This window comes from Pelmatolapia mariae, linkage group LG4 (genome assembly GCF_036321145.2).
Source record: "Pelmatolapia mariae isolate MD_Pm_ZW linkage group LG4, Pm_UMD_F_2, whole genome shotgun sequence".
NCBI lineage: Eukaryota > Metazoa > Chordata > Actinopteri > Cichliformes > Cichlidae > Pelmatolapia > Pelmatolapia mariae.
In genome coordinates this window covers 20334294-20361060 of record NC_086230.1, presented here as the reverse complement: position 1 = coordinate 20361060, position 26767 = coordinate 20334294, and the positions used below count along the sequence as shown (strand labels likewise).

Below are 26767 nucleotides of genomic sequence, written 5' to 3'. Positions count from 1 at the left end.
TATCCACGCACGTGGCCACTACGTGACGCTGTTTTAAATCGAAAATCATTCAATGGGCGGTTGAGTGGGCTCCCATATATGGTCGTTCTTACCATATATGGAGTGACGGTGGTGACGCGCGTGCTGCAACGGAAAAAGTGACCGTGTGCGGGAAAGGCGAACGTTAGAGCTGGGTCCACTTTTCGAGAACCTGAAGCTACAACTGTAGAAGCTATAAACCGGCTGCATGAATCAACCATCCACGAGTTTACCGTCAGTAACCCGCAGTCACTCTCAGCTTGTGAGTACAGTCTGCCCTGCTAATGATGTCCTGCTTTAGGCGTGCTATCCTCAGCTGTCATGGGAAGCTACACAGATGATCTCCAGTATTAAACTTGCTGTTGCTGTTTTTAATGGTTTCTTCCGTGTTGTGCGGAATTTTACTGGTGGGAAATATTTAGTCGTAAAAGGAAAATAATAATAATACAAATAATGTAAGTGACGCCTCCGAGCACTACTGACTCAGGACATCAGGACAAGCAAGGCTAACTTCTTCTTTTCATTCCGTAATGGTGATTGTAGGCAGTTGGTCCGTGAACTAAACACAGACCAACTGCCTAACGAGGAGCAGTCCACGCAGGCGTGGTTTAACCAACACTTCCATAAACCTTTAGCAGAGGTTGAGGGTCCATGTGAAGAAGCGAGAGACTTGACAAGTGTACACTTCCGTTTTCGTAGGAAGTGGCCACACACTCGGACTTTGTTTTGTCTTTTTTGTGTTAAATCCCCTTTATTTTTTGCGACAGCCACTTTTGTCTTGCTCATGGGTCCTCCGCACTCACATTTTCTACAAGGTTTTTTTTCTCTCTCTCCTAATCTCAAACGCGCTTGCACGTTAATAATAATTCATCATTAATAGTTAATGATGAAACCGGAAGTGGATGGGCTTGCTGTTTAGTTTTTGAGCCCACCTTCTGTCGCCCTTTAGGTCAAAACTTACAATAAGATCGTATCGAAGCTCCTATGAGGTGAATACACTGGCGCTGTTCAGCAGACTGTCCAGCAGATGGCGCCTCTCTAAAGCACGCCTGTTCAGAATGGGGAGAGATTTTAGGTGTCTGAAATGCCTCTGTGGGAACTTTCTCCTTTAGCTTATCGTCTGCAGAGATAAGACGATGCTGTTGAATGATAAGTGCCACTAGCTTCCAAAACATGCATTATACAGGTAGGCTGTAGTTTTAAAAAATCAAAAGTAAAAGTGCTTGTCGTGCAAAATCGCCTCTTTTTGCACAGTTATTATTTAGCTTTTGAGGTCCTTGAAGATGATGTCTACTTTTTCTTCTATCTAACTCAGACTCCTATTGGACATGATATGAAACTTTGCTGGCTTCATTCAGAAACATAATAATTCTAGTGCATGTTGACACACAAAATTCTATGGCTCTGAACAGCTCTGACGAGAGTAAAACTTATTTACCAACCATATTTACCAACATGGTTATGTAACATGTAGTATAACATCAAGAATTGGACTAAAACTAAAGCATTACACTCTGAAATATGGGGTAGAAGTACAATGTAGCATAAATTTGACATGATAAACTCAAGTAAACTTCTTAGTAAAGTAGTGATATTACTAATCTCTCCTTTTATAGAAGGCTGATCTGTCCTCTGCTGCTCTTTCATGTGGTTTCACCTGTTTGTTTGTTTTTTTTGGAGTGGGGGATTTTTGTCTTATACAAACTGAGAACCTACAGTGTATATCGTGCAAACCTGACTCTTTGTAGTAATCCCCCTTACAGTAATCTTTTGCTGTGAATTACTGTGTTTTATTTCCTTTCTTTGTCGCACGCCTAATTCAACGAGGTTCTTAGCAGTGTAATTACTCATGATCCGGATTTGATTGTAAAGTGGATTGTTTGATTTGGCAGTGTGAGTGACTTTATTGGTAGTGACAAAGCTTACGTCTCTGTTATTAACAAATTATTTGTAGGTTTTCTTGCCATATTCTCACTTCTCTTATTCTTTTACCTAAAATGAACCACACCCTTTCACTTTAACTCTGTAGTGTATGAGACTTGTGAAGTACTGAGCTTCATGAGGCTCAATAAAGTAATAAAAATCGCTGATCTTTGATTTTTGCATGTAGAAAGGGTGGTTGGGTTATTTTGTTTAGTTCTGAATATTTTAATAAGTTTATTTCCTTCCATACATTTACAAGCCTCATGCATTTCTTCACTGTCTTTATTACGCCTATGAGGCAAGCTATCAGTGGATTTTCACTTGATAGTATTGGTTTGGGTGAATGATAGATAGATTAGATAAATTCAGCTACAGATATGCAACCATACAGACTCTTTCTTTTAGTCAGGGTGAAATATCCTGAATAGAAAACCCGTGCAGACATGCAGGCTGTTATAAGCAGTGACATTATGCACTTAATCATTTACTGACTAACGCTTTTTTGTGTTGGCTTTAGTCATTGTGCTGTTTTCACATGACTGAATGCACAAAAACACCTTAATAACTTTGGTGTAATCCTGCTTTAGAGGGTTTGTAGTAACAGCACAGCAGCAAGTGCCAGCTTTTCCCTTTCCCTTTACAAGTTTGTTAATGGTGCATAAAAAAGACGGGGCTTCTCAAAAGTCTGGTGCTTTTAAATACAATTGTGAAGATCCTCATTTTCTCACTTCCTTCATCAGCCTCGTTACGATTGGCTCCCCCCCTCCCTTGTCACCTGCTCATTTCCACTCTTTTACCCTTCACATGGAGCACAAAATACCACTCTTGGAATAAAATGTTAAACAATAACTTATATAGAGGGCAGTTAAAATGAGCGAGTCTTATTTTTATTTCATATTATAAAATTATTATAAAGACACCCTCGGCAGCGCTGTCATAAATGGATCGAGCTTCCTTTAAGCGGCAGGTGTCATGCAGGGATTTCTAGTTGAAACAAAAGCGTGATCTCCGTTAGTCCACGGAGCACCCAGCAGTGGCTCAGCAGATGCCGTTGCAACGCCGCTTTTCCTCCAATAGATTTAAAGTGTGCGCTCTGGCCGACAATGGATGGTCTGGGAGTGGGAGGATCAGCTCAGCAGCGATCCTTCTGGCTTTGTTACGCCCGGGAAGCCATTTTGGAAATCTGCTTGTTGTGCACTAGCACAGCAGTCTCTCGCCACTTGTAAACTTTGGCGTATTTCTGTGAGAAAATAGCGTTGAAGGATTTGTGGATCCGCAGTCATAAATAACCCTTTTGGGGGTTCCGCGCGTCGGGATGCTGGCAGAAGTTTGCGCATGTTCCCTGATAGTACTGTGTGGATCTTACTCATTTGGATTACGCTCCTAAAGAATAACAACATAAATGGAGCCTAACCACGCGGGCAAGTTGACCTGCTGCTTTGAAAATCATATTAATGTAGAAACTGTTTTTAGTGACAGTGTGTCTGCAATTTTTTTTAAATTCGGATCTTCGCTGCGCTCCTTTGCCAACAGTTTTGACAGTGTGCGCAATTTTAGGCCTGATTTTCTACGGTCGTTTTATTACATCTGCGACAGTATCAGACGTTAGACGCGTTCTCGGTGGTTAGTGGTGATCAGTAAGTGCGTGTTGTTTTTACAGATAAATATCAAGTTAACCTGCACGATGAGCGGTGTGATTAGCGCGTCGTTGCACAAGCCTGTAAGTCGGTGACGGCGCTGTCTAAATACATCCAGCTTCTAAATTTAGCACGAATGTAACGGGGCTGATATGTCATCGGGCCTGAGCGCAATACAGTTAGAACAGGAGTACACATGTGCTGTAAACAGTATTAGTGTATTACTGTGTTTTGACAGTAGCAGGAGCAGTCACAGGACTCAGCTGTTTGCACTGTTCGTCGCACACAGTTTGCGTAAAGGAGGCAGCAAAAAAATAAAAAGGGAGATGTGCAATAGTACTGTGGGAAATGTGTAAAGGTGTCACTGTGTTGTACGTGTTTGTGTCTCTGGTTTCTCTTGTTACTGTTCAGCTTGTCTCCTGGTGGATTAATGCGCCGTAGGGGAGATTAGTATTTAATTTCGGAGTGTCCACATTCAGCGCCTGCGTCATGATTCAGCGCAGTGCTGACATGTTGCAAAAAAAGGAAAAAACAACCCAAAACTAATCTTGGCTGAATTTAAGTAGTCCCCTTGGCTTTTGGGTATTTGTTTCCTTTTATCCCGCTTTTCGGCTTGTAGACTTGAATGTGGATTTGAAATCATGATTAAGATTATGGTTTGGTGCTGGGTTTTTAGTAATGGCCATCTGTTTTATTCTGCTGCTCTGTCTTTGAGTTGTTGAACAGAAGTTTGAGTCAGACTGCCACATCCACAGAGTGGCATCTAGAATAGTTGCTCTGTTGTGGCCAGAAACCTCCAATCGGACACTGTTATTGCATCAGTTATCTCATTTAAAGCTGCCTGAGGCAATATTGTCTACCACTGTATACTCTGCATGTAGCTTTGTGTGATGAGGTCGTGGAAGTGATCCATTTGAGCCAAAATCTCACTCTTCAGCCTGCTTAAATGCTCTGTTGCAGGCAGCTCTTTCTATCCTTGGCTCTATTCGATATCATTTAGAGCTCATATCCCTACTACAGCAATCAGGGACACTCAGCAGTCCCACCCACTTGCCAGTCATACATTTCGTATGCAAGTGCGAGGCCGTTGACGGAAAGCAGGCTTAAAAATGGAGCTAAGATGGCTTGTTTCAGACCATGGATGGACTGCAGCTTTTCATCACAGCCCAGTATTTGAATTCTGCATGATAATGCAAATCTAAGCTACGGAGCTGGGAATGAGCACATTGGGTCCACTTTATTATTGAGTTGTCATTACATTTGCATCCACATGCTCGCAACAATACGCAACTCTTCAAACTGTTCACCAAAGTAGGAATATTTGCAGAACTGCTGTGTTGGCATGCATTAGTCTTACCTTGTTTAACCTGAGAAACTTTCAACTGTGAGCATGTGGAACGAAGTATTTGTACAGCAGTTCACACAATGCAGGTTTCACTAAGAAGACCAGCCCTTTGGCTTTAGGCTTCCCGCCCATTGCCTTATAAATCAGCCCCACCCCTTTGTGTTTTACTGGGTTTCATAATACTCAGCTTACTCAAGTGCTCACTGTAGCTGTAGCTGTGTTGGTGAGGAGTCCTCCTATTACAAAGGGGAAGAGGATCGTCATTCTCTGGCCTGTCTCTACCAGCCTTTTCGATCAGCTGCTTGTTTTCTTTGTGTCCGGAGGAGAAGAGACGAGTCATTCACTACAGCTTCACTGGTGTCCGTAGCTTCTGTCATCTACCAGCGTGAGCCAGCATGGAGGAAGAGGTTGGCCAACTCTCAACCACAGGCAGAAACACAGTAGTATTGTTGTATTCCAGAGGAAAAGGAATGTCCAGCAGCTCTCATTAGGGTCTTGCCCGCACATGGCTGTACAGCACAGCACTTACTGGTGGTTGTGTTTTCTTGGAGAACAGCCCAGTGAATGGAGCTTGAATTGATTTGGGAAGAGGCAGGAAATTTGCTAGTGCTGTGTTATTTTATAAAATATAGATGCAGTTCTGAATCTGTACTCAAAATGCAGTTAAGCTGTGGCGCAACTCGAGCTCATCATTTCTGCCAGAGACAAACTGAACAAAGCGTTTTGCATTTTGTTGTGTGTGTCTGTGAAGTTGGTCTGTTCTTGTTGTCCTTGTCTAAAATAGTCCTTTGCCTTGAATCCTGACTCTTGCAGTCTAAACAAAGAAGTCTGAACATGGATTTTTCCCAGCTGCACACATACACGCCACCACAGTGTGCTCCAGAGAACACCGGCTATACTTACTCTCTCAGGTGAGACCTCAGCGCTGCGCTGCCATAGACGCGCTGCGGTAGTCTCGCTGCAGCATCAAACATTCAGGCCCACAGCATTTCATTCACACCTTGCATGTCATTTGTGGCTGCTGAGATCCTGCTGGTGCATTTTAATCAGAGTTGTCCAAATACTCTCTCTTCTGTTTGCTCTAGTCCATGAACAGAATATGCTTGAAGTCAAACTCTAATTCTCATGTAATCATTTTTCTGTCTACTTGGTTATGACTTGCATTTTATCCCATTTATTTCCTTACTGAAAATATCCATCTGTCCCTCAGCTGTTTGAAAGTTGAGATTATGCACATGATTTGCTTTTCATTTAAAATAGAAATGCCTTCATTTATAAGAACAGCATGAGATTTTCAATTGTATTTGCTCCTCAGTACATTTCTGTGCTTGAACTTGAGGTTTTAGTAAATCTGTAGCTGTAAAAATATCTTGTGGTTGTGGTTTTGATGAGTCAGCCTCACAGTTCAGTTGTGCATTTCGTGCTTGGTGAGCAGTTGGGAAGCCTTGCGTAGAAGTATATCCGAGGCTTGTCTGTACGCCCTTTCGCTATATTGCAAAATCAACGTGCCAGTTTAAAACTTCTCAATGATTTTTAGAAGAAAAGAGAAGAAGTCGTGGTGTTTTGAATTTATTGTCGGAGAAGATGCTGTCCATACGTGTGCATGCATGTAACACCAGCCTCTCCCATCGTGGTCCTCTTCCACACCTTGTTTCTTGTCAGTCATCCTGGCTTGGGGTATGGGCGTGGTCGACATTACATCAGCAAGGTATGTGGAGGAATCTACGACTCATTGCTTTCAGAACAGAGGAGCATTTGCAGAGCAAGAAACTTCATTGTGCCTTTCCTCGCTTTAGGCAATGGGAGAGTGATTGCATGACTTTTAGGAGCTTCTTATTTGAGTATGAGAGTATGAGAGAGTCTTGTAAAAATTCAAGTTTGTAAAAAGTCAAGTTTGAACAAAGACCCCTCATTTGGTTTACAGCTTCTCTTGCAGAAATGCAGATCACATGGTGAGAAGTGCACTAAGCAGATCCATGTGCTCTTTCCCAGCCAGCAAGACAAAGTCAGACAGCAGCTTCAGCAAATGTGTGTCACACTAAGTTGTGTTGTTTTCATTATGTATTTGATGTGTCAGCAGGTGGGATTGGTATTTATGGACAGTAGTAGTTGGCTGACTAGATGTTTTTTACGTTCAGCTTTTAGAGTAGCAAGTAATCTCTGATGCTGTATTATAATGAAAATGACAAAATATTAACATTCTTCAGATTTCAGGTCAGGATTGTGGCACACAGGGTGTGTTTTCAAGCTGTGTGAAATCCATTCCTAGTAATAAGTCTCATGAGTCACAGTCTCTAGACTGAGGCCAAATAAGAAGAATGTACAAAAGCTTGTTTGACTCCTCACCCAAGTCTGCAAGGTAGACTTGAAAGGCTCAAACACGCTAATCATGTTCCTTTGAATGCAGTCAGCTGGGGAGCTATTAATGAACCTCCCAGTCAAAGCCGTGCCCGTGATCTCAGGATTAGGCTAACAGTTTATGCTGCTTGACTAGCTAGTTGACTGATCTGTTGTTTTTATTAGCCTGTGTCTACTGCAGCTCAGAGGCACTAAATTTTGGCGCTTGCAAATAGCTCCTCATGTGTTCAGTGTGTGTGTGTGTGTGTGTGTGTGCATGGTGTACAGTGAATGCAAGAGAGTAGCACAGAGAGGGACAGGGTCAGGTGACAGAAACCGTTGGCCCATCTGTTGTCAAAACTCAAAAGAGCAGAGACAAGTTTTGTAGCAGTTGATAGTGCTAGAGGAAGGGGCTTCCCTCTTACCAGGGAGAGACTGTTACGACATGGACCCTGCAGTCTGAGTAATACTGTATGTGCTCCCAATGAGAGAAATGCTCGTACGATCTAATTTATCACCAGACAAGGTTTAAGTTGGGGAATTCCCCTGTTCCTACACAGCTGCTACAATGTAGAGTGAGCCTCAGTCCAGTAAAAAGAGACTTCTTAGTCTTTTCTTTTATGTTCTAAACAAGGATACTTTGATTCATGCTCCGTAATCCTGATAATGATACCTCAGAAAATTGGTTCCATTCTTTTTGACACTGTTTTAGATGATCAGAATCAACTTCCTGGAGAGTTTAACCAGGGTTTTCCTGCTGTCATCAATATTAAAAAATGTAAACAAACATTTGTTCAAAAAAAAAACAGAAAAAACATCCATCCATATAAAAATGCAAAAATACAATTGAAGCTTAGAGCATGCTGTTAGGAGTGACACAGCAAAACAAAACCACAGCTGAAGGACTTTTTAAAAGGTCCATATTCAGTGTCCTAAAACTGTTGAAGAGGGAAAAAGATAAAGGTAAGCTTTAACAAAAAACAACTTTTGCATGTGTGACCAAGGCTGAAATACAAAACACCACAGACTTTGTGTTATGTCTTCTCTTGAAATATTGTTTAGAGTTGGGTGATATTTATGTGACTAGGCCAGGAATAGTGATGTAGACTCAATCCTCTTTGTTATTTCTGAAGCCTTTTCAGATAACTGCATATTCTAAGCTTGAAGGTTTAATATCATAGATTGTTTTTGCACATTTTTTTAACCTTTTGACTTGATAAATGGCAAACAAGAACAATTGCACTTTACAGGCTGTGACTGAGAATTTAGTTGCACCACCTCCAGAAAAATGCACTGAAAGCAGGCGTGTTTGCCAAGTGTTGACTCTTAGAGACCCTCCATATTTTATAGAAGTGGAAGTAGGTCAGTAGGGCTGGGGCTTCTGTTTGGGGGCTTTTTCTCCATCAAGTGATGATTGAACTGTGAAAACCGTAAGCAGCAGGCTTGATTGAGTACTCTGATACTATATAGTGCTATCTGCAAACATTAGCTACACATAAGCGATGAAAAATAAATAACAGATAGAAACTCAGCCTTCTAGCCATGGAAACATTTTTTTAATACAGATTTAAACAGATTTTTTTTTATTATTATTAATTTGGTTAAGCAAATTGACTCAAACATAAATCTGCAAGAGCATACAAAGCACATTTTCTCATCAGATTTGTACCTGCTAGTCATGCTCTGCAAGACCAGGTTCAGGGATACAACATGAAAAGGGTGGGGCCGAGTGCACTGAGAGTCAGCTGGACAGTTGTTACTCACCGTGCTGCCGCAGTTGTTTTTACATGTGGTCTGTTTTGTTTTGTTTTTTTACATGCACTGCTGCTCAAGTGCCAAGTAAATGACAGCAGCTGGATTTTTAAGGGTTTAGCTTTCCTCTTTTCTTGTGAGTGTTATCCAAACATTTCTGTTTCTTTAAAAGGTTCCCACTGCCATAAAAGTAGAAATTTGAACCTTAAATCTTAAATGTGTGATGATTATGATGAGGGATTCTGCATAAAAGAAGCACTTCTGTTGTTTTTGCATCACAGCATCTGTCTGTGGACGTGGTAAATATCTAGCTTCTGCTTCTGATGAGTCTCTCTCTCCAGCCAGAGATTTGTTTAGGATGGTCTCCGTGGCAGCAACAGCAACATAAATTGGCACACTGTGATGTTATAGCACGGATAGGAAAAGGACACCACACAGCAGGGCAGAGGGAGGTACTGTCTGTGGGTGGGCTCAAATGATCCTAATCTCAGTGCCAAATCCAACCCACCCAAGCATATTTGGATGGAAATTTGAACACTCTCAGATCCTGGATTCTGGTAACTATAGGCCTTGGCACTTAAAGGGCTCAGTTGAACAAAACAGGAAGACAGAGAGGAGCTACAATTGTGCTCTGATTTCATATTTTCCCCACAGACTTTCGAAGGCTCGCACAACTGAATTTCCAACTGAAAAAACTGAGAGGAATACAATTTAAGCACAAACAACACAATCCCGTAATATCACAGGGAGGAGATTTGAATAATGGAAACGAAATAGAAACGAGCGTCAGCCAAATTACAGCATCCCAAGTCTCTAAAATAGTTTTCTGTTGGCACCAATCTAATAACCCATGAACATTCAGTAGTAGAACTTTCAGTAGGTTCAATTTTCTTGGGCTTGCAGCATTCCCATATAACACATTTTGTGTTGTTTACAAGAGATGTAATGTTTAGCTGTGATTAGATTAAAGTGCCAGCCAAAGAAATTTTGGTTTATGAGATTGCGGATGGAAAATTGGGACAAATTCAATTAGAAAATCTGATGTCTGAATCCACCTTTTTCCTTTTGAAAGTGATGTTCTATGTAAATGGTTCTTTTACGTGGTAGGACAGTACTTAAGACTTTCAGGTGTGCACTGGGCAACTAACAAAATATTTGTTTGGACAACTTTAACTAGGACTTTTCATTTTTCTAAAAGTTTAAATCAGGTCAGCATGCCCCTCTTATTATAGAGTGTGTGTGTGTGTGTGTGTGTGTGTGTGTGTGTGTGTGTGTGTGTGTGTGTGTGTGTGTGTGCGTGTGTGCGTGTGTGCGCGTGCGTGTGTGTTGGGGTATAAACCTCCTGGCAAGCTTTTGACAAAGCTTTGCAGCCACACCTGTGGTTTCCACACTGAGATTTACAACCCAAATGGTTTTTATAACCTCTGTTGAAGATTTGTGTGTGTGTGTGTGTGTGTGTGTGTGTGTGTGTGTGCGTGTGTGCGCGCAAGTGTGTTAGTATTAGACAGAGAGGGTGCAAATGGTAGCCATCATGGGGCAGGGTTCTTACTAACTGGACATATTGTAGCAGACTTCAGCTGACTTCCTGCTGTGTTTAACTGTTTTTTTTTCTGCACTTATCATAATTGCTTTGATGTCTTTTATACTGTGTTCACATTTTCTCCTGCAGATGAAACTGAGATATCTTTGAGGTCTGAATGCCATTGGTAAAAATGACATTTTTTTTTACTTTTAGAAAACTACAACTGTTACATTTTTATAGTTTTAATGTCTTACAAGCTAACCGTTCCTATAAAGGCTCATAAAAACTATAAAGAAGTTTAAAAGTGATAAAGGAACTAGGCAAACGTTACAGTATAATACAACTTTTAGCCCTTAGCTTACATCTGTTCACATATGTCCCTTAAACAAGGTGGGCTAAATCATTCAATGCTGGACTTTAAACAAGGTTAATGAAAAATGAAGGGAAAAAACTAATTAGTGCCTCCCAGCTGATCTTTTTTAAAAACCCCATGTTCTCCAAGGGAGAACATGGGGTTTTTAATGGGTTTATACGTTTTGGGGTTTTATTTATGTCATTTTTTATTTGCTGCCAGCATTTTTGAGCCCTCATAACTTCTTTAGTAGTGAAGATGGCCACATTTACTTACAGACATTTACTTGCTGTATGTGAATGCATGATGCTTGATCACAAAAATGACTTTATGTATTCATTCCAGTATTCAGTATTATTATTTTTATAATAACTGAATGGATATGCTCATTTTATTTGCTTGGTGTCAACAAAGTGTCTCCTTTTGTATTTTGTATGATGGGATTTCATACTTTTGCATACACTATGCAAAGCAGGCTTCATGTGGGAGGCTATTTAGAGAAGGGAAACAAATTCTAGCACTGGGGGTGTAGACTCACCTGAGGTGATGTCACAGGAGTAACTTTTTTTCTGTTGGTGTGGAGGGATCATCTGTCACTGGATAGGTGAAGATGAAACCAGAAATGACAATTTATTTTGGCAGCTGCTGTGACTTCTGCGCTGTCATAAAAGAAAACAAAAAACCCTAAAAAAACAATTGGTTTTCTGTTTCAGTTGGTTATTTTGATAAGTGGGATCAGTGGAGACCTGTCTTTCGTCCCATGGACAAATGCTTCCTGTATGAGCTGTCATTTCTTTGCACTGATCATGCATAGTAAACAGACTCACTCAGCTACATTTACACCCGGATGAATGAATGTCATCATTTCTTGTTTGTCCCCCCCCCCCCCCCCCCCCCCCCCCAAACAGATGACATAAAATATATATTTTGTGATTTTTACTTGATTGTAGGCTGAGCTTTAGTAATCTATAACAAATATAAACAGTTCAACTGCATAAGAAATGTCCAAAGTAACAACAAGGCAAACTTAAGCTGGTTAAATGTAGATTCCAGTCTGATCAGATTGGATGTGCAGTTGTGCGCTGTAAGAAAGTTTGGCTGCGCCCACTGAGTGTGGGAAGATAAAGCTTTAGTGTTATGTAAGGAGAGATTCCAGGAAGCTGAATGTCAGGATGGAAGTGTCTTCTCTCTGTAATGTACTGCATGGCTCTTCATCTTTGTCTTCTTTGCTGTGTCCATCTCTATTTTTGTCACCGATGTGGGCCGTGGAAGCCGCCTGGGAGAGAGCGGCACATGGATGAATTTGGATACCCGATGAAACGAATCGCTTGTTTTTAAACTTTTTTTAAATTTGCTAAAGGAGGGGGTGGTAACCAGCTCTGTTGGGAGGTAAAAGCTTTGTTTTTATAAAAACCCAAATGGTGTTTGTTCTGTTAAATTATGCCCACATGGGGTTTCCAGGTAGAACAGAAGGTTATTATGATGCTTCTACCTGGCTGTAGGCTATGCAGACAGTTTCCTCGTGCACACACCCTGATCTGCCCTGTAACACTTGCTTCCACACCCCATAGAAACGTTACTAATCAAACCTGAATCATTATGCTTTGGTATGAAAAACACACTTCTGTGTGTGCGTGAGTTCTTGTATAAATAGGAATGAAGTTGTGTTTTGATAAGAATGTAACCTGGAAGCAACAGCTATTACATTTTATCCACTCTATGTTGCAGCTGTTGACGTGTGGCATTGAGACATTCTCGCTGTGGACGGAAATCACTGGATTAACTCCTTTCGGTCAGTTTTGGATCACTTTAAAAAAGAGAATTGTCAGAGTTTGGGACTCGCAGTTGATTTGGAAAGGCAAATGCTCGACTGCCACGCAGCTGTTTCCCAATATTTAAATTTCAAATTTGAATAAGATGAAAAGAGGTGCAGGTGTGATGGAAAACTGATTGTTATTTTGATATTCAGCCTACCTGTGTTACGGTACGCACTATTTTCTCAGGCCTTTGTTTAGACAGTGTCCAGCAGAGTCCTTATAGTGTCCGCTGAAGCTCTGTTGGGTCTGTTTTTTGGTAATTTTCACAGCACAGATGCTTATTCAGGGATATCAGTGCTGTAGGCATAAGTGGACAATGATTTGAGACAAAAATGTTTCCAACTTTTGATTCTAGTTTGGATTTTACTCAAATGTAACTGTACACAAATAAAACTGTAGATTTTTATCTTGCCTCCTACTAATTAGTGCACTAATGACGGTGCTCATTCTAGCATTTTAAAACCTATTTTGCTTTGAAAGATTTGTAACATTTTTTTACTTTTTGGTGTTTTACAGAAACCTCTCCTTGCTACCAATCCTGTGTATATGCTTTGCAGTAGAAGCTAGGTTAATTTCAGATCAGCAGGATACTGCCCCGGTGGTCATGTGTTCAAAAAAGGGCCAGTTGGATCAGCAGGCGAGAGGCAGAGTGAGGACGAAAGCGCTTAATTGGCTCTCAGTGGGAGTGTGTAATCCTCTGGGTTTTAGAGACCGAGGGAGGGACACAGAGCAACCTGCACAAGATATAAACGTGCACAAATGCATGCACATACTGCTGGCTTGGTCAATCTCCTCTGAAGTCATATGATGTGTGTGCTCTGCAAGAGATATGGACAGGCCATAAAACTCGTGTTTACACATTTACAGAGTTTCCTTGTTGAAGTGTAACAGGAAGTTTATTCCCCGTCCTCCATTGAGAGGCTCAATCCAGATCTCCAGCCTCCCCACTTGTGGACAGACATTACAGATCGTGCTGTAATCAAATACTTAATTGATTATCCCATAGATTAAAGGAGAAATAAAGTGCTTTTTTTCTTCTTTAGATATAGCAAAAACTTTGCACTGAGGGTTTTGTTATAATCGAGTTCCTTGATGAGTCATTCAGACCCTACAGTCATGTTTATGGTGCTTGTAAAGCATTAGTGCCTCTACTATTGCAGAGAAAGATGGAACAGTTGTACTTTAAGGCATTTTCTTTTCGCACCAGCCTAGAGGCATTAGCAAGTTCCATAGTGTTCCAGTGTAGTCTGCAGTTGTTTGAATGTTGTCCTGGCTCAGTGCCTACTCTGCCAGGTGGGTGTGGCCCTGTGAGTCACAGCGAAGCACGGCAAACAACATTCATAGTGTGTTCTGACTTTCAGTTGGTTTTACAGGGAGGGGAGTAAGAGTCTCGTGTTTAGCCTTCTCGCATACTTTGGATGTTTACTGGGTTTGTTTGTCTAATTTTACTTTCAGAGACACTCTGTGCCTGTTCTTATATTTCTCTCTCCGTGGTGAGTGAGTCACGTCCTGTCAGGAGCTCTGCCAGTTGCAGGGAACAAAAGCATCATGGCTCTGTAAAAAGGACTGGGTTTGTTTTTTTTAAAAAGTGTCTCTAAGTTGACTAACTGAGGGACAGACATGAGTAAAAAGGCAGGATATCCCCATTTAGTATTGATTTGAAGCATAAAGGCACTCTCAAGGCTTGTTTGTCTCCAAAAGGATTCCCATGCAGTGGATGAAAGAAACGCCCTCTTTGTAATTAACTATCATGCAGTGCCTTCTTTCACAGAACAGTTTTTTTTCCTTCCCAATTTTCTAACATTCCGGCTCTTTCTGTTCTTCCTGCTTTTCTCTGTCCGCTCTCACTCTCAGCTCCAGCTATTCAACAGCAGCGTTAGAGTTTGAGAAAGAGCACCAGATAGCTCCTGTGTACGAGTCGCCCAGGATGTCACGACGGAGCCTGCGTCTCCAGACCAGTGCCAGTCACTATGGAAACGAGAACCTGGCTGATTACTCCCAGAACCACCACAGCAGCAGCAGCAGCAGCTACACCAGCACCAGCACCAGGAGAGAGTCACGGTGAGACCAGCAATGAGCGCTTTTCCTCTTTGACTCTAACATTTAACTTACCAAAGAGTAAAAGAAGAATTTTGATTTATTTATGTTGTTTATTTACGTTTGGTCATTCTGAATACCAACACAGACTGATTTGTCTCATGGCTTAGCTTCAGAATAGTCTGCCACTCCATCTACGTTAAGCTGACTCTGTAGACTTTTCTTATCTCGTAATTTTTATTATCTGTATTTAATTTGTTTTCTAATGCAGTTTTGTATTGCTGTTAGCTGTGTTTTAATTTTCTATTGGATGTCTCTTGTGATTATTATTGCTGGGATTCTTTAGTTTTATTTTGTTCTGCAGCACTTTTTGACTGCATGTCTGTAAAAAGAAACCACAGCTCAGTTGTGGGTTTTCTTTATTCCCACGCAATTACCACAAATTGAACAAGCGTGCAGTGCTACAGTTCTGTTAATATGGTTCCCCAAAAAAGCAGGTTTGAATTTCCTATATTTACCTATTTTCACTTTTTATAGAAGCATTGTAGTTTTCAAAATCATTGCTAGTGATTCTAGATGAGCTGAACATTGGTACAGTGGTTCACTTACACCAGTGTCTGTCGTATCGCTGACCAGATGTATCAAGGACCAAGCTGAAAGACTTTTTATGATTTATTTATTTTTTTTATTAAAGAAGAGTTTCTTTCAGTGATACAAAGGATCAAATAAAACAAAAACAATAATGGTCTCTGGTGGTTGCTATTTTAATTACTCTCATGTCTTTGAAGACTGCTTTCCCGAATATTCACATAAGCATCACCTAGAAACACAGAAATCTCATTCTGATCAATGCGATTGATTATTCTAAATGATAAATGTGGAGATTTGGTTGTAATGATATTCAGCGTGTTATAAACTAAATAAATCTAGGTACAAAATCAGCCAGGAGCGAAGTGCCACCTGGATTAGTGTGGTGCAGTAGACTCAGAGTAGCTGTCACCACTTCTTTAAAGTGCGTTTTAGAGAAGCGTGAACTACATGAGGTTTAATTGTATCGAGCACCTTTTCCGATCACATGGCACACTCTCTTGATGAGGCTGCATATTGGGACGGCTCTTACTGTGTGTAACTTGCGTACAGTGCTTTCAGCGTATTCTTGTTTACACCGCGACACTCACAGCTCTGTTTCCCCTCTCTGCTAACACAGGACGCTGCGGAGCAGAAAGCAACAGTCCAGTTCCAACTCCCTGTCTTTATCCCTGAGCCAGGCCGCCACACCGAGGAAAACCCTCACCTTCTCAGCTGCTAATACCCCTATTAACAGCAGCAGCAGCTTGCTGCAAAGCAGCACAGCGTCTGATGCCGCTCAGATCACAGCCATCGTGGAGCAGCCCCATCTGAGGCAACGCACTGTCACTACCACCACAACAACAACTTGTGTGGATGGACACTGGGGTAAGTTGGAATAAATAACTACATAACAATAAAGACTCAATCGTGAAAGAGAATAGTTCTGAAAAATCTCCATTAATTAAGCATTTTAATTTGATTCCTCAGGGCAGAATATACAACTGAACTTCCTCTCTGAAAAAATAAAATGACAGATGTTATTTTTTTAGTTCCTAAAGACTCTATCAAAAAGAATTTAAGGCTTATCTTGGGTAACCAGGCTTATCTTGGGTAACTGCTCTTTGTTGACCCTATATTAGATAATCTTGCATACCCAGAATAATTGCTCAGGAGTGGAGATACGGCAGGATGAAGTGAAACTGCTGAGTTGGTTGAGAAAATGAGGCGGAGTAATGGTAAAACAAAATGTTCAGTCAAGTAAAAGATATGTTATTACAACACAAATGAGAATATATAAAATAAATATTTATGTTTGGGTAATTGCAGGGGTTTTTTTGTTAGTTTTTTATTTATTTTTTTACTTAATTCAGACATTTGAGTATCAGTTTTATTTTTGAATGTGAACATGTTTACCCGCTCCACTTGCGCACCTGAGATCCTCTGAAACTCCCTCAAAAGCAGCTGCACACAGATCTATGGATGGTATCGTTTCAAATTTCATTTTTCTACAAAAACTTCTCTCACAGAGTGAGGCACATTTCTAACTCCCTTTCTATTGTTCAGCGAGCTAAAGCATCCAGATGGAGGCCGCTTACTGTGCGAGAGAATAACAGGAGACATTGTGTTGCTTCTAACTTTCTCTCTGACTGATCATTTTCACTCAGACATCTGACGTAAAATCACTTTCAGACATTATCATTAATGCTTGCTGAAGCTTCAGATATTCACTATTGACTATCACTAAGTCTGAGGGGCCCAAAAGCCTGTAATCTGGAGAGCCCTGTTTTTATTTTACGATGACTTTTCCAGAATTCCATACCAAAAAATGTATCTTAACAGCAGTGTACTCCAGTACACACTGCAGATTTATGCAATCTTGTAAGAGAGAGTAAAAGATCTTAATCCTTATTCTGCTACTGTAAGTATTTAAGGTTGCTGTGTGCAGTCAACTACCTTAACACCAGGAAAATAATATGTAACTAGTGGTTTAATGGTTTCCTTTGTGTTTGTTAATGAATGAATCATAAACATGTGAACACGCTCTCCTCCTGCAGGGCAGACTCCCAGCCACAGTTTATCAAGTGTCAACGGCGATGCCAGTACGTCAAAGTCCCACGCCGCGCTCTCCAATGGCTACATTTGCAGAGACTGCTCTGTACACTCTCAGAAGATGGACTCCTTTGTCACACAGTCTTCATCATCATCATTATTATCGTCATCATCGTCGTCAACATTTCAAGCTGCCGAACCTTCCACGGATGCCCTCTCGTCAACATCATCACCTTTCACCAGTATTTACAGCAGAGACAGGAGTCGAAGGAACAAGACGGGTGAGAAATGTCGTACTTAAATTGCAGCCATTGTTTTTATTGCTTGGATAACTGAGCTGGGAGGTTAAATGCATGTTTTCACAAAGTTGTGAAATGATGAGAATGTAATCAGTAGTGGTGTTTCTCTACAGGTGTCCTGGCTTCTATGTCTAACACGTGTATACGCTACAGCAAACAAGCCTTGGCCCCCATAGTGTCCTTAGTCACTGTGCTCTTCAACAGTGTGGTCTGGCTGGGTTCAAGGGCCAAGAGCCAAACAGGAAAAGGTACACAAAAAGAGACATTCTTTTGTTCTTCATTCTTTTCCCGTCATTTCCACATTTTCCTCTCTCATTGTTTGTCCCAACTTCCTCAGCCGCTCAGAGTGAGACTCTTGGTGATCTTGAGAGAGAACTGACTCCAGGAGCTTTTAGAGATGTGTGCAGCTAATTTGAAACCTCCTCTCCCTCGTGATTTCTACCTCAGCAGCCCTGTCATCATCACTCTGTGTCACTCTCTTTATGTTTCATGTGTAACCTTATTACCTTTTCCTCTTGCTGGACTCTTTCCATAGCTTCCTGTTTTTATTTTTATCCGAGTGCATCTTTGGGGAAACTCCTCTATCATTAATGTCACTTCTTCCTCGTCTTATCACCAATATTTATCTGTAGCTTTTTGTTGAGTGTGTGCATTTTTGACTAACACTAAGAATGCGGACCGGTGTGTCACCAGGTGCCTTGACATCGTTTTCGGACTCGGTGAGACAAGCGGCGTCCTCAAGTTTATCCCAACTGTGGCTATTAAAGCAGACCACTCTCCACAGGATGATGGGCCACGGGGCTAATGGATATGAAGGACAAGGTACCCACTGTTACTACTAAGGGCAAAGGTTAAAGGTCGCAGCTCCTGACATCTTCACCTGCTCTTGTGTTAATAAACTTTCCTGTTATAATTTCTTTTTTATCACTTCCTTCCTTCTTCAGCTCTTACTGTTTTGTTTGTTTAAGGAGAAAGGCGCCTCAAATGGAGATTTTTCTTTTGAAGTGGGCTTGACGTTCAAGAATCTCTTCCTCATGTGTTTATGTCTCAACTTTCACTTTCACACTTTTGGCTTCTGTTTCTGAAGGAGGAAGTAAACTAAACACAAAATTAAAATCAAAACAACCATCGCCTGATTGTCAAGTGTCGAGTATATGGCTGGTCAAGCAGAACTAACAAGGCTCTTTGACTCCAGCCACTTTATCAATGTGCAATCAAAAGTTTTAATTAGCAAAAAAAAATTATTTCCAACTCTGCTGCTGATTTAAGCTGTTTTTTTTTCACAGCTGCAGAACTTTATCAACTGTGACCTTTTCACTGCACTCTTGCAGCATCGCTATGTTTCCTCACTCTTCTATCTACTGCTCTTCATTTCCTTCACGAGGACTCCTCATCGTCACATTAGTGGCGTGCATTTTGCCATCCTCACACTCCGCCTTCCTTTTCATCATAACTTTCTCACACAACTGATAATATTGCTAATACATGCCTTGTGTGTATGTTGCAGCTCACTCGAGCTACTGTGGAAGCATGAATGTGAAGGATCTGGTTACTGAAGATGCGTCACATCTTAATCTCAATGGCTCCCTGTGTAAGCAGGCACTCACACACACTCACACACATGCATGTGCTCATTTTCTCACACGTAGCCATGATTGACAGAGTTAATTATATGTGTGACCTGTGTCAAGATCAGCGAGCAAAGGTTGTGTGAACTGATTTAGCTGGTTTGAAGCCCGTTGACCGACGTGACCTGCAGATGTTTCTTTGTCTTAAATGTGTGCCTCAGACTAATGTCGAGCCGTCAGTTTACACAAAAACGTCAGATTCCACACGACTGAACATGATTCTAAGAAGTAAAGCAAATTTCTGGTTGAAAAGCATCTTGTTTTAGACTAGTAATAGGTGAAGTAGCTGCTGGATTTCACAATGGTCTTTAAAATTAAGAATAAAAGAAACAAATATGACAAATACCATTTTCAGTTGTTCTTCTGAGCCTGAATAAATTCTTAAATAATTAGAAACAACCTTTAAGTCAGGAAACGCAGCTTTGCATGGTGCAGCATCTCATGCATTGCAGAGTTATATGGAATATGCATGCTCATGGCTTTTTTAAAAATTATAATATAATTTGTTTTTAATTTTCTTTATTTTAATTTGCTTTGCTTTGATAATTTGCCCGACTACGTTTCTTATTTTTTTTGTATGAGTTCATTCACACATGCTTTTTTCTGTTCATTCTGCGTGCCTGCTGTCCATCATTTGGGCTTACACAGGTGATGACTGTAAAGGGAAGCAGGTCTCTGAGACACACACCGTCCTCCTCAAACAGTCCTCTAGGTCCCGCCGACTGGCGGGGGCACTGTGGAGCGTCCTAGTTTATGCAGGTTAACCAGCACTTCTCTTATTGTTGATCACACCGTATAAATTTACACGAACATGTATGTTTTGATCATTCAGTTGCAGCTCGATCAGTTTATTGCTTTAGCTGAGTTTAGTGAATTAAACATTTCCCTTTTTTACCCTGTTTTCCAGGTCACTGCCTCCTCCAGCCAGGTTACTGTGTGATGAGAGCAGGCAAAGCTTTAGGTTCAGGTGTAGGGACGGCAGCACAAAGGGTGCTCTCACTGTTCTGGATGCTCCTGGCGGCTCCAGGTCAGTGGCTCTTGTTTTTATTTCACCTTTTTAGAAATGTTCATCCTCTGCTTCTTTCTTGCCCTCTCATTCTGTGTGTTTTGTATTTTTCTTTCTCAACAGTGAAGGCAGGCAAAGGACTTCTGTGGTTTCTTGCAACAGGATGGTACCAGCTGGTGTCTCTCATGTCTCTGCTCAACGTCTTCTTTCTAACCCGGTATGAGTCGTCCCTCCTCAGCTGTCTTTCAGAATCTCGCAAGGAATAGAAGAGAGTTTAACATTTAATAGCTTTCAAAGTACTAAAATATCTACATTTGATTTTTCTAAGATAAAACTGCAATAATATAATGGGATGGATTCCTGCATTTTAGCTGTTAAAGGTGAACTTATTTCCATCAGCAGTTAGTAGAGGCCAAACACGGTGTTAAAAGAGAGTGAACACTGGACTTTCATCATGCAGCCAGAAACAAGACACCAGATAAATGCTAATGATGCCCTGTAACTGCTGGGTAAAGAGTTTGGTCAAACAAAGAGCTGGCAGGCTCAACTGAGAATCATTATAGTGAGTACGATCAGTTCTGACCTCCACTAGCAATTAAGCATGTGACAGTTTTACCCTAGGCTTTCCTCAGCAGTGCAGATACACGTTGCATATCTAATTGAAAGCCTGGAAGTTCTGCTAACAAACTCTATGAACTCTCTAAAGCCAAGTTAGGTCATTATGTTGTTATTTTCACTCCCATCGAGTGGCCACAGCTCATAATCTTCAAGCAGTAGTGACTGCACTGAGTAAGACATTTGCAGTTCTCGTAAAGCCACATTTCCTGAACTGTGAGAGCATATTGAGTTATTACCCTGGGATTTGCATTCATGCCACATGTCCTCCTGTCAGTTGTGCATTGCTCTGACGTATGTACGTTCTGTGTTTCAGATGCCTTCCCAAACTCTGGAAGCTCCTGTTGTTGCTTTTGCCCCTTTTGCTCCTCCTTGGTGGGTGCCTTATCAAATATCTAACCTATTTAGCGAGCACATATAGAAAAAAGTGATCGTGTGGCGAAGCAGTAGATGTTATAACCAGCACGCATCCCCAGAGTGTGGGACAAATCAAGTAGCAGATTCAGGTCAGCCTTTTCAGGGCTGTGCTGTGGTTGAGCTCTGCTCACAAAAGCTCTACTCACATAATAAATCACAAACACATTTCATTAATCCTTTGTTTACTTGCTGAAATACTCCTTAGTGTACATGGCTTAGCCCTTACATTGTCATCATGATGGTCTTGCTTACTGCTGCTTCTGTAAATGAGGGAAGGAAATATTTAGACACTGTAGTCTTGCAGCTTCACTTATAAATGTGAATATTCAAATATCTCATGCCTTGAATTATACACATGACCCACAATTTAGACTGTTTTGTATCCTCAATGTTGATATGTTGACTCTGTAGGGTTTAGGCTCATATCAGTGTGTTGAATAAGATTTAACAGTGTTATCTGTGATTTGTGTGCAGCTTTGTGGTTGTGGGGTCCGTCCACTGCTGCCCTGTTTGCCTACCTACCAGCCATAAACCTAACAGAGTGGCGTCCTACGTCACCCTTCACCTTCTTGTCAAACTTGGTACCAGTTCCTGCTTCTGTACCTGGCCCTGCACCAGAGGCTCCAATGGAGCAGACCCCAGCCACCCCAGTCTCACAAGTACCGGTAAGAGAGAATGATTATATATCCCCCCTTTTACTATAACATGATTATAATCACTGATTGATTTTCTTTTTTTACATGATGTTCATTGTTTTATTTCCCTCCTCAGCCAGTCCTTCCCCCTGTGGCAGTCTCCAGTGTGGACATGGAGCGTCTTGAACGCGTCGAGCGCCAGCTAGCCCTGCTTTGGGAGCGAGTCCAGCAGGGTGACCAGAAGCAGGAGCAGCGCCATGATAACATTTTGGGTCTCTACAGCACCCTGAGGGAGCAGCTCCACACGCAGACTGACAGGGAGAGCCTAGGACTGTGGGTGGCCTCCTTGCTGGACCAGAGAATCGGTGTGCTGCGAGGAGAGCTGGAGCAGGAGAGCACACAGAGAGCGCAGGTAGGTGGATGACACAGTGCCAAAAACACAAGTTAGTGCTGAAAGCTCAAGAACAAAGTTACAAGAGTTACTTTTTTTTTTTTTTTTGCAGGGTGCAGAGCTGCAAAAACAACAACAAGAGAGTCAGGCAGCACGACTGGCTGATTTAGAGTTACTGCTCAAAGCTCTGTCTGCCAAGACTGAGGTATGTACTGCAGGTTTGCTGCTTTGCCACTGAGAACTTATAAAAGAGCATTAAACACTAAGTGACAAACAGTTAAAATACTATGATATTTGTATAGTGTTGGAAAAATGGGTTAGACAGCCAAGCTAGTATGACCGCAGGCCTGGTGTTAAGTCTGTATAAAGGGAACAGTGGTGCAACGTGAAATATTTAAACTTGCACTTTCTCACTGTGAAAGCCAACAGGACAAAATCACATGTCCTCCTTGACAAAATAGTATCCAGTATGTATCTTGTCACTTGCAGTTTTTTAAAATATGGAAACCGAATCCTCCTGTTTTTATATTTTCTTCACTGCTTCCATAACTGTTTTATATGTGTGCGGCAGGAGGTGCAGCAGAAGCAGCAGCAGTATGAACATGAGAAGAAGAAAAGAGAGAAAGAAGCTGTCACTTCAGCAGCAGACACGGCTCCTGTGAGGTACAAGGAAAAAAAGGAGAATAAATAAACCTTACAGTCCACTTTTTTCCCTTTATTTTGTTGTTTGTGCTGTTTACATTTTGAGTTTCTGTCTCCCGATCAGTGTGGGCGTGAAGCAGGAGGACCATGACGCTCTGCTAACAGAAGTACAGAGACTTGAGGTAGAGCTGAGTAAAATCAGACAGGACCTGCAGGGCGTTGCAGGATGCAAGGGCAGGTGTGAGCAGCTGGACACGCTGCAAGACACTGTAAGTCAAATATTGACTTTTGTTTGGCTTTGTAAGACAATAAAAGCTTAGCCTGCCTGTTCTGTGAATCCTCTTGTATGAGTTTTTAAAATTGTCCCCGTCCCGCTCCCAGATATCAGCCCAGGTGTCCTCTCAGCTGCGTAAGGAGTTGCAGGCTCTGTTCTTTGGTGTTGGTGCTTCCGGAGAGGAGCAGGGCGAGGTGCCTGAGTCTCTGATCCACTGGCTGTCCCAGCGCTACGTGAGCACGCCTGACCTGCAGGCTTCTCTGGCCTCACTGGAGCTTAGCATCTTGAGAAACATATCCCAGCAGCTGGAGGTCAGCCGGACCCAGACGGTGGTTGAGGCTGAGTCCAGAGCCAAGAGCATTGTTCAGACAGTAACCGGAACTGTCCGGCACGCTTCTGCTGCCGAGGGACTGACAGAAGAGGTAATGTGTGCACACTTACCATCAGCATCATCAGTTGCATTTACATAATCCTAGTTGAGCTCAGTCTTCAAGACTGTTACTTTGCAATGGGTTGTTTTTTTTTTTTTTTTTTAGGCTCATATGTCATTTTTATGTCTGCTTCTTATTAGCAAGTGAAGCTGATTGTGCAGAATGCTCTGAAGCTCTACTCCCAGGATCGGACAGGCCAGGTGGACTATGCCCTGGAGTCTGGAGGTAAGAAGGAGGAAATCTTTCCATCCTTTACACAAGTCAGTAGCTAAGCCAGTGCGGCTTATCAGGCTGGTTATTACATAAGTCACGTCTGTGCAGTAATGTATCAACAAACTAATGTTTGGTGCATGACTACTCTTATAAAACTTTAGGTTGCAAGGTAAAGTACACTGTAAAATCTGAATGCTTCATAAATCACATTACATTCAATTGCTACACGTCTTTTATGCAATAGGAGTGCAAGCATTAGCAAGCTCTAGGACACCAGGGTATTAATGCCAAAATCTCCATTGTGAAATGTGCCACTAAGCAGAGTGTTGACCTATATGGGCCGGTGACTTCAGCGCATGTGTGTGTGTGCACTGAAACATTGTCGCACTTTCATAGAAGAAAAATACACAATATTTAATTGTAATGCTCTAGTTGCATAGAAGTAATAGCGATCAGTAAAAGCAGTCCTGGTGTTGTGTTGATGTTCTGTTAAAAGTGGTATTGCCAAGACTGAGTCGCAGTCCTCAACTTTAACTATAGTGCTCTTACACTGTGCAAAGATTTAAAGTTCACGCAACATGAGTGGTTGGAGAGTTCCCCCGGGCAACTAGTTTGCAGAGAGAATCACAGTCCTGCTGGTGATTACTGCAATAAATTCATCCTGTTGTCTCGCCATACAAGAAGAGCAGGTTTTCCTCACACATTGCCTCCTTAATGTGCATGACTGGCATCTCCTTTTTAGCAAACATTTGGGAAAGAAAATCATAAGATTTTTATTTTTTTATTTTTTTTACCCAGGATTGCAACATGCCAGTATATTAAGTTGTGATCAGTTCCATAAATGAGCTCAGACATGTCTGAAATAATTGTTACCGTCACCACTAGTTTGCCTTAAAGCAAAGTAGCAAGACATTTTTTTAAAAGTACAATTTTAATTGCAGTAAGCTCCACGCTGTTTAAAAAATTGTTAGGAACTGACAGCAAGGTTTGGAAAGGTTTAGGTTTTTCACAGCACTGTGTATGGTGTATTTTAATATTAATGATTTTTTTGTGGACGTGAGAACGAAAACTTCCGGTTTAGTATAATTTCTGATTTTGTGTGTGTGTGTGTGTGTGTGTGTGTGTTAAGGTGGCAGCATCCTCAGTACCCGCTGCTCCGAGACATATGAAACCAAGACGGCCCTCATGAGTCTGTTTGGCCTGCCACTCTGGTACTTCTCCCAGTCTCCACGTGTTGTCATTCAGGTGAGCCTCGCCATGAGCTGAATAAAGTTGCGTTGCACCAAATATAACCAGTAAATAGATAGAATCTGCTGATCTAAAAGCCTGTCTCTCTCACTCCTCCACTAGCCTGATGTGTATCCTGGAAACTGCTGGGCGTTTAAAGGCTCTCAGGGGTATCTGGTGATCCGGCTGTCCCTGAGGATCCTGCCCACGTCCTTTGCTGTGGAGCACATCCCCAAGACCCTCTCCCCAACTGGAAACATCACCAGCGCCCCACGCAACTTCACCGTCTTTGTAAGAAACACACCAACGAAAACCATGCAAAGAGACACCTTTTACTCTAAAGCAAACATCCCAGGTGATCACAGGCTGCTTGTTTGTGTTCAGGGTCTAGATGATGAGTACCAAGAAGAGGGAAAGCTGCTGGGACACTACACATACCAGGACGATGGGGAGTCACTGCAGATCTTCCCGGTTATGGTAACTTTAGAGGCACTTCTTAACATGATTAGAAATGTAAAAATAATAATAATAATCACCTCAATGTTTGTCAGCAGTTCCTGAAATCTTCCACTTTTTTTTCCCCTCAGGAGGAGAATGACAAGACGTTCCAGATAATCGAAGTGAGGGTGTTGTCCAACTGGGGTCACCCCGAATACACCTGCCTGTACCGCTTCAGAGTCCACGGAGAACCTAGACCTCACTGAACCAACCACCACCACCACCATACTCACTTATATATGATGCACCACCCCATCTGTACATAGCTCTCACTGACTTAAACCCTTAAAACTGAAGGGACTCTGCAGGAAGTTTGTGGATGTTTTTGTATGAAAAGCAAAGAAGATGTGGATTGTTTAAAGCATTGTGCTCGGACCGAGTCATGAACGTAGTTTTTTGCGTTATTTGAAAGAATCACAGGAAAGTTTGGATGAAGACTGTTAAAGATTGAGAGAATTTGAACCACAGAAGAAGCTAAGTCCCACTGCTACCCTTTTCAAGGCCTCTTGCACTGAATCAGCCCCCACCCCTGAGGGCACCAAGGCTCGCGGGAGCCAACAAACCCATCAGTCCCTCCTCAACACCTTCTAAGAGAAGGTGGATGCTTGACATAAGGAGGGGGGCGGGGTTACAAACTCATCTCCACCAATTCTTCACACACCGTATCTGTCTAATTTTTCTTCTTATCTCTGTTTAACTTTTATTTTTTAATGTTTCACATCAGAGTCTACTATTTTCAGGATGAAGACCACTGCACCTTTGCCTGAGATGATATCCAGGCATGTCACTTCCATTTGTTGTCTAGTCTCCACAGTGACTCCTACAGAACTGTTTTGGGCAGTCTGCAGGTCTGCACTCGACGCGTTATATCCACTACATTCTAATCTTGGCTTCATGCTTCCATATAGCCATAACTAAGACTTTTATTTTGGAACTGAACATGCTGCCTATGGATAAGCGCTGAATGTTTTCTGAAGCGGCGGCTTTGATGCAAGTTTCCTTTAACTACACAGCAACATTATAAAACCACTGACCTGAGCTCTATGTGACTAAAGTATTAGGAGGATACTCACTATACGTCTCATTATGTAGAGACTCGAGTGTTAACTCGTAGAGACTCGTAGTTTTTACA

At 41.7% G+C, this 26767-nt stretch overlaps 1 protein-coding gene across 7 annotated transcripts; it reads left to right on the top strand.

Moving 5' to 3' along the window:
- The first annotated feature begins 188 nt into the window (after window positions 1-188).
- sun1b (Sad1 and UNC84 domain containing 1b) lies at window positions 189-26767 on the top strand. Of its 7 annotated transcripts, none has more exons than XM_063471821.1 (23): window positions 3019-3362; window positions 5737-5834; window positions 14558-14764; window positions 15948-16195; window positions 17365-17640; window positions 17772-17906; window positions 18352-18480; window positions 19166-19249; window positions 19935-20045; window positions 20194-20313; window positions 20416-20509; window positions 21224-21282; window positions 21799-21989; window positions 22096-22371; window positions 22463-22555; window positions 22922-23013; window positions 23117-23261; window positions 23374-23688; window positions 23838-23922; window positions 25040-25155; window positions 25261-25428; window positions 25522-25614; window positions 25725-26767. In XM_063471821.1, exons 2-23 carry the CDS (start codon window positions 5758-5760, stop codon window positions 25839-25841), a joined length of 3231 nt encoding a protein of 1076 aa, XP_063327891.1. In that variant the 5' UTR covers window positions 3019-3362; window positions 5737-5757; the 3' UTR covers window positions 25842-26767. The 7 variants fall into 7 exon arrangements, with proteins under 7 accessions (XP_063327896.1, XP_063327891.1, XP_063327895.1 ...); XM_063471820.1 differs by lacking the exon at window positions 3019-3362 and adding an exon at window positions 5211-5330; XM_063471826.1 differs by lacking the exons at window positions 3019-3362; window positions 5737-5834 and adding an exon at window positions 189-280.

What these genes read in the sequence shown, in the direction of transcription:
- sun1b (XM_063471820.1), top strand. An exon ending in AACGTCTTCTTTCTAACCCG is followed by an intron (nt 20,510 to 21,223) that starts GTATGAGTCGTC and finishes TCTGTGTTTCAG; the next exon opens with ATGCCTTCCCAAACTCTGGA. An exon ending in GCCCCTTTTGCTCCTCCTTG is followed by an intron (nt 21,283 to 21,798) that starts GTGGGTGCCTTA and finishes ATTTGTGTGCAG; the next exon opens with CTTTGTGGTTGTGGGGTCCG.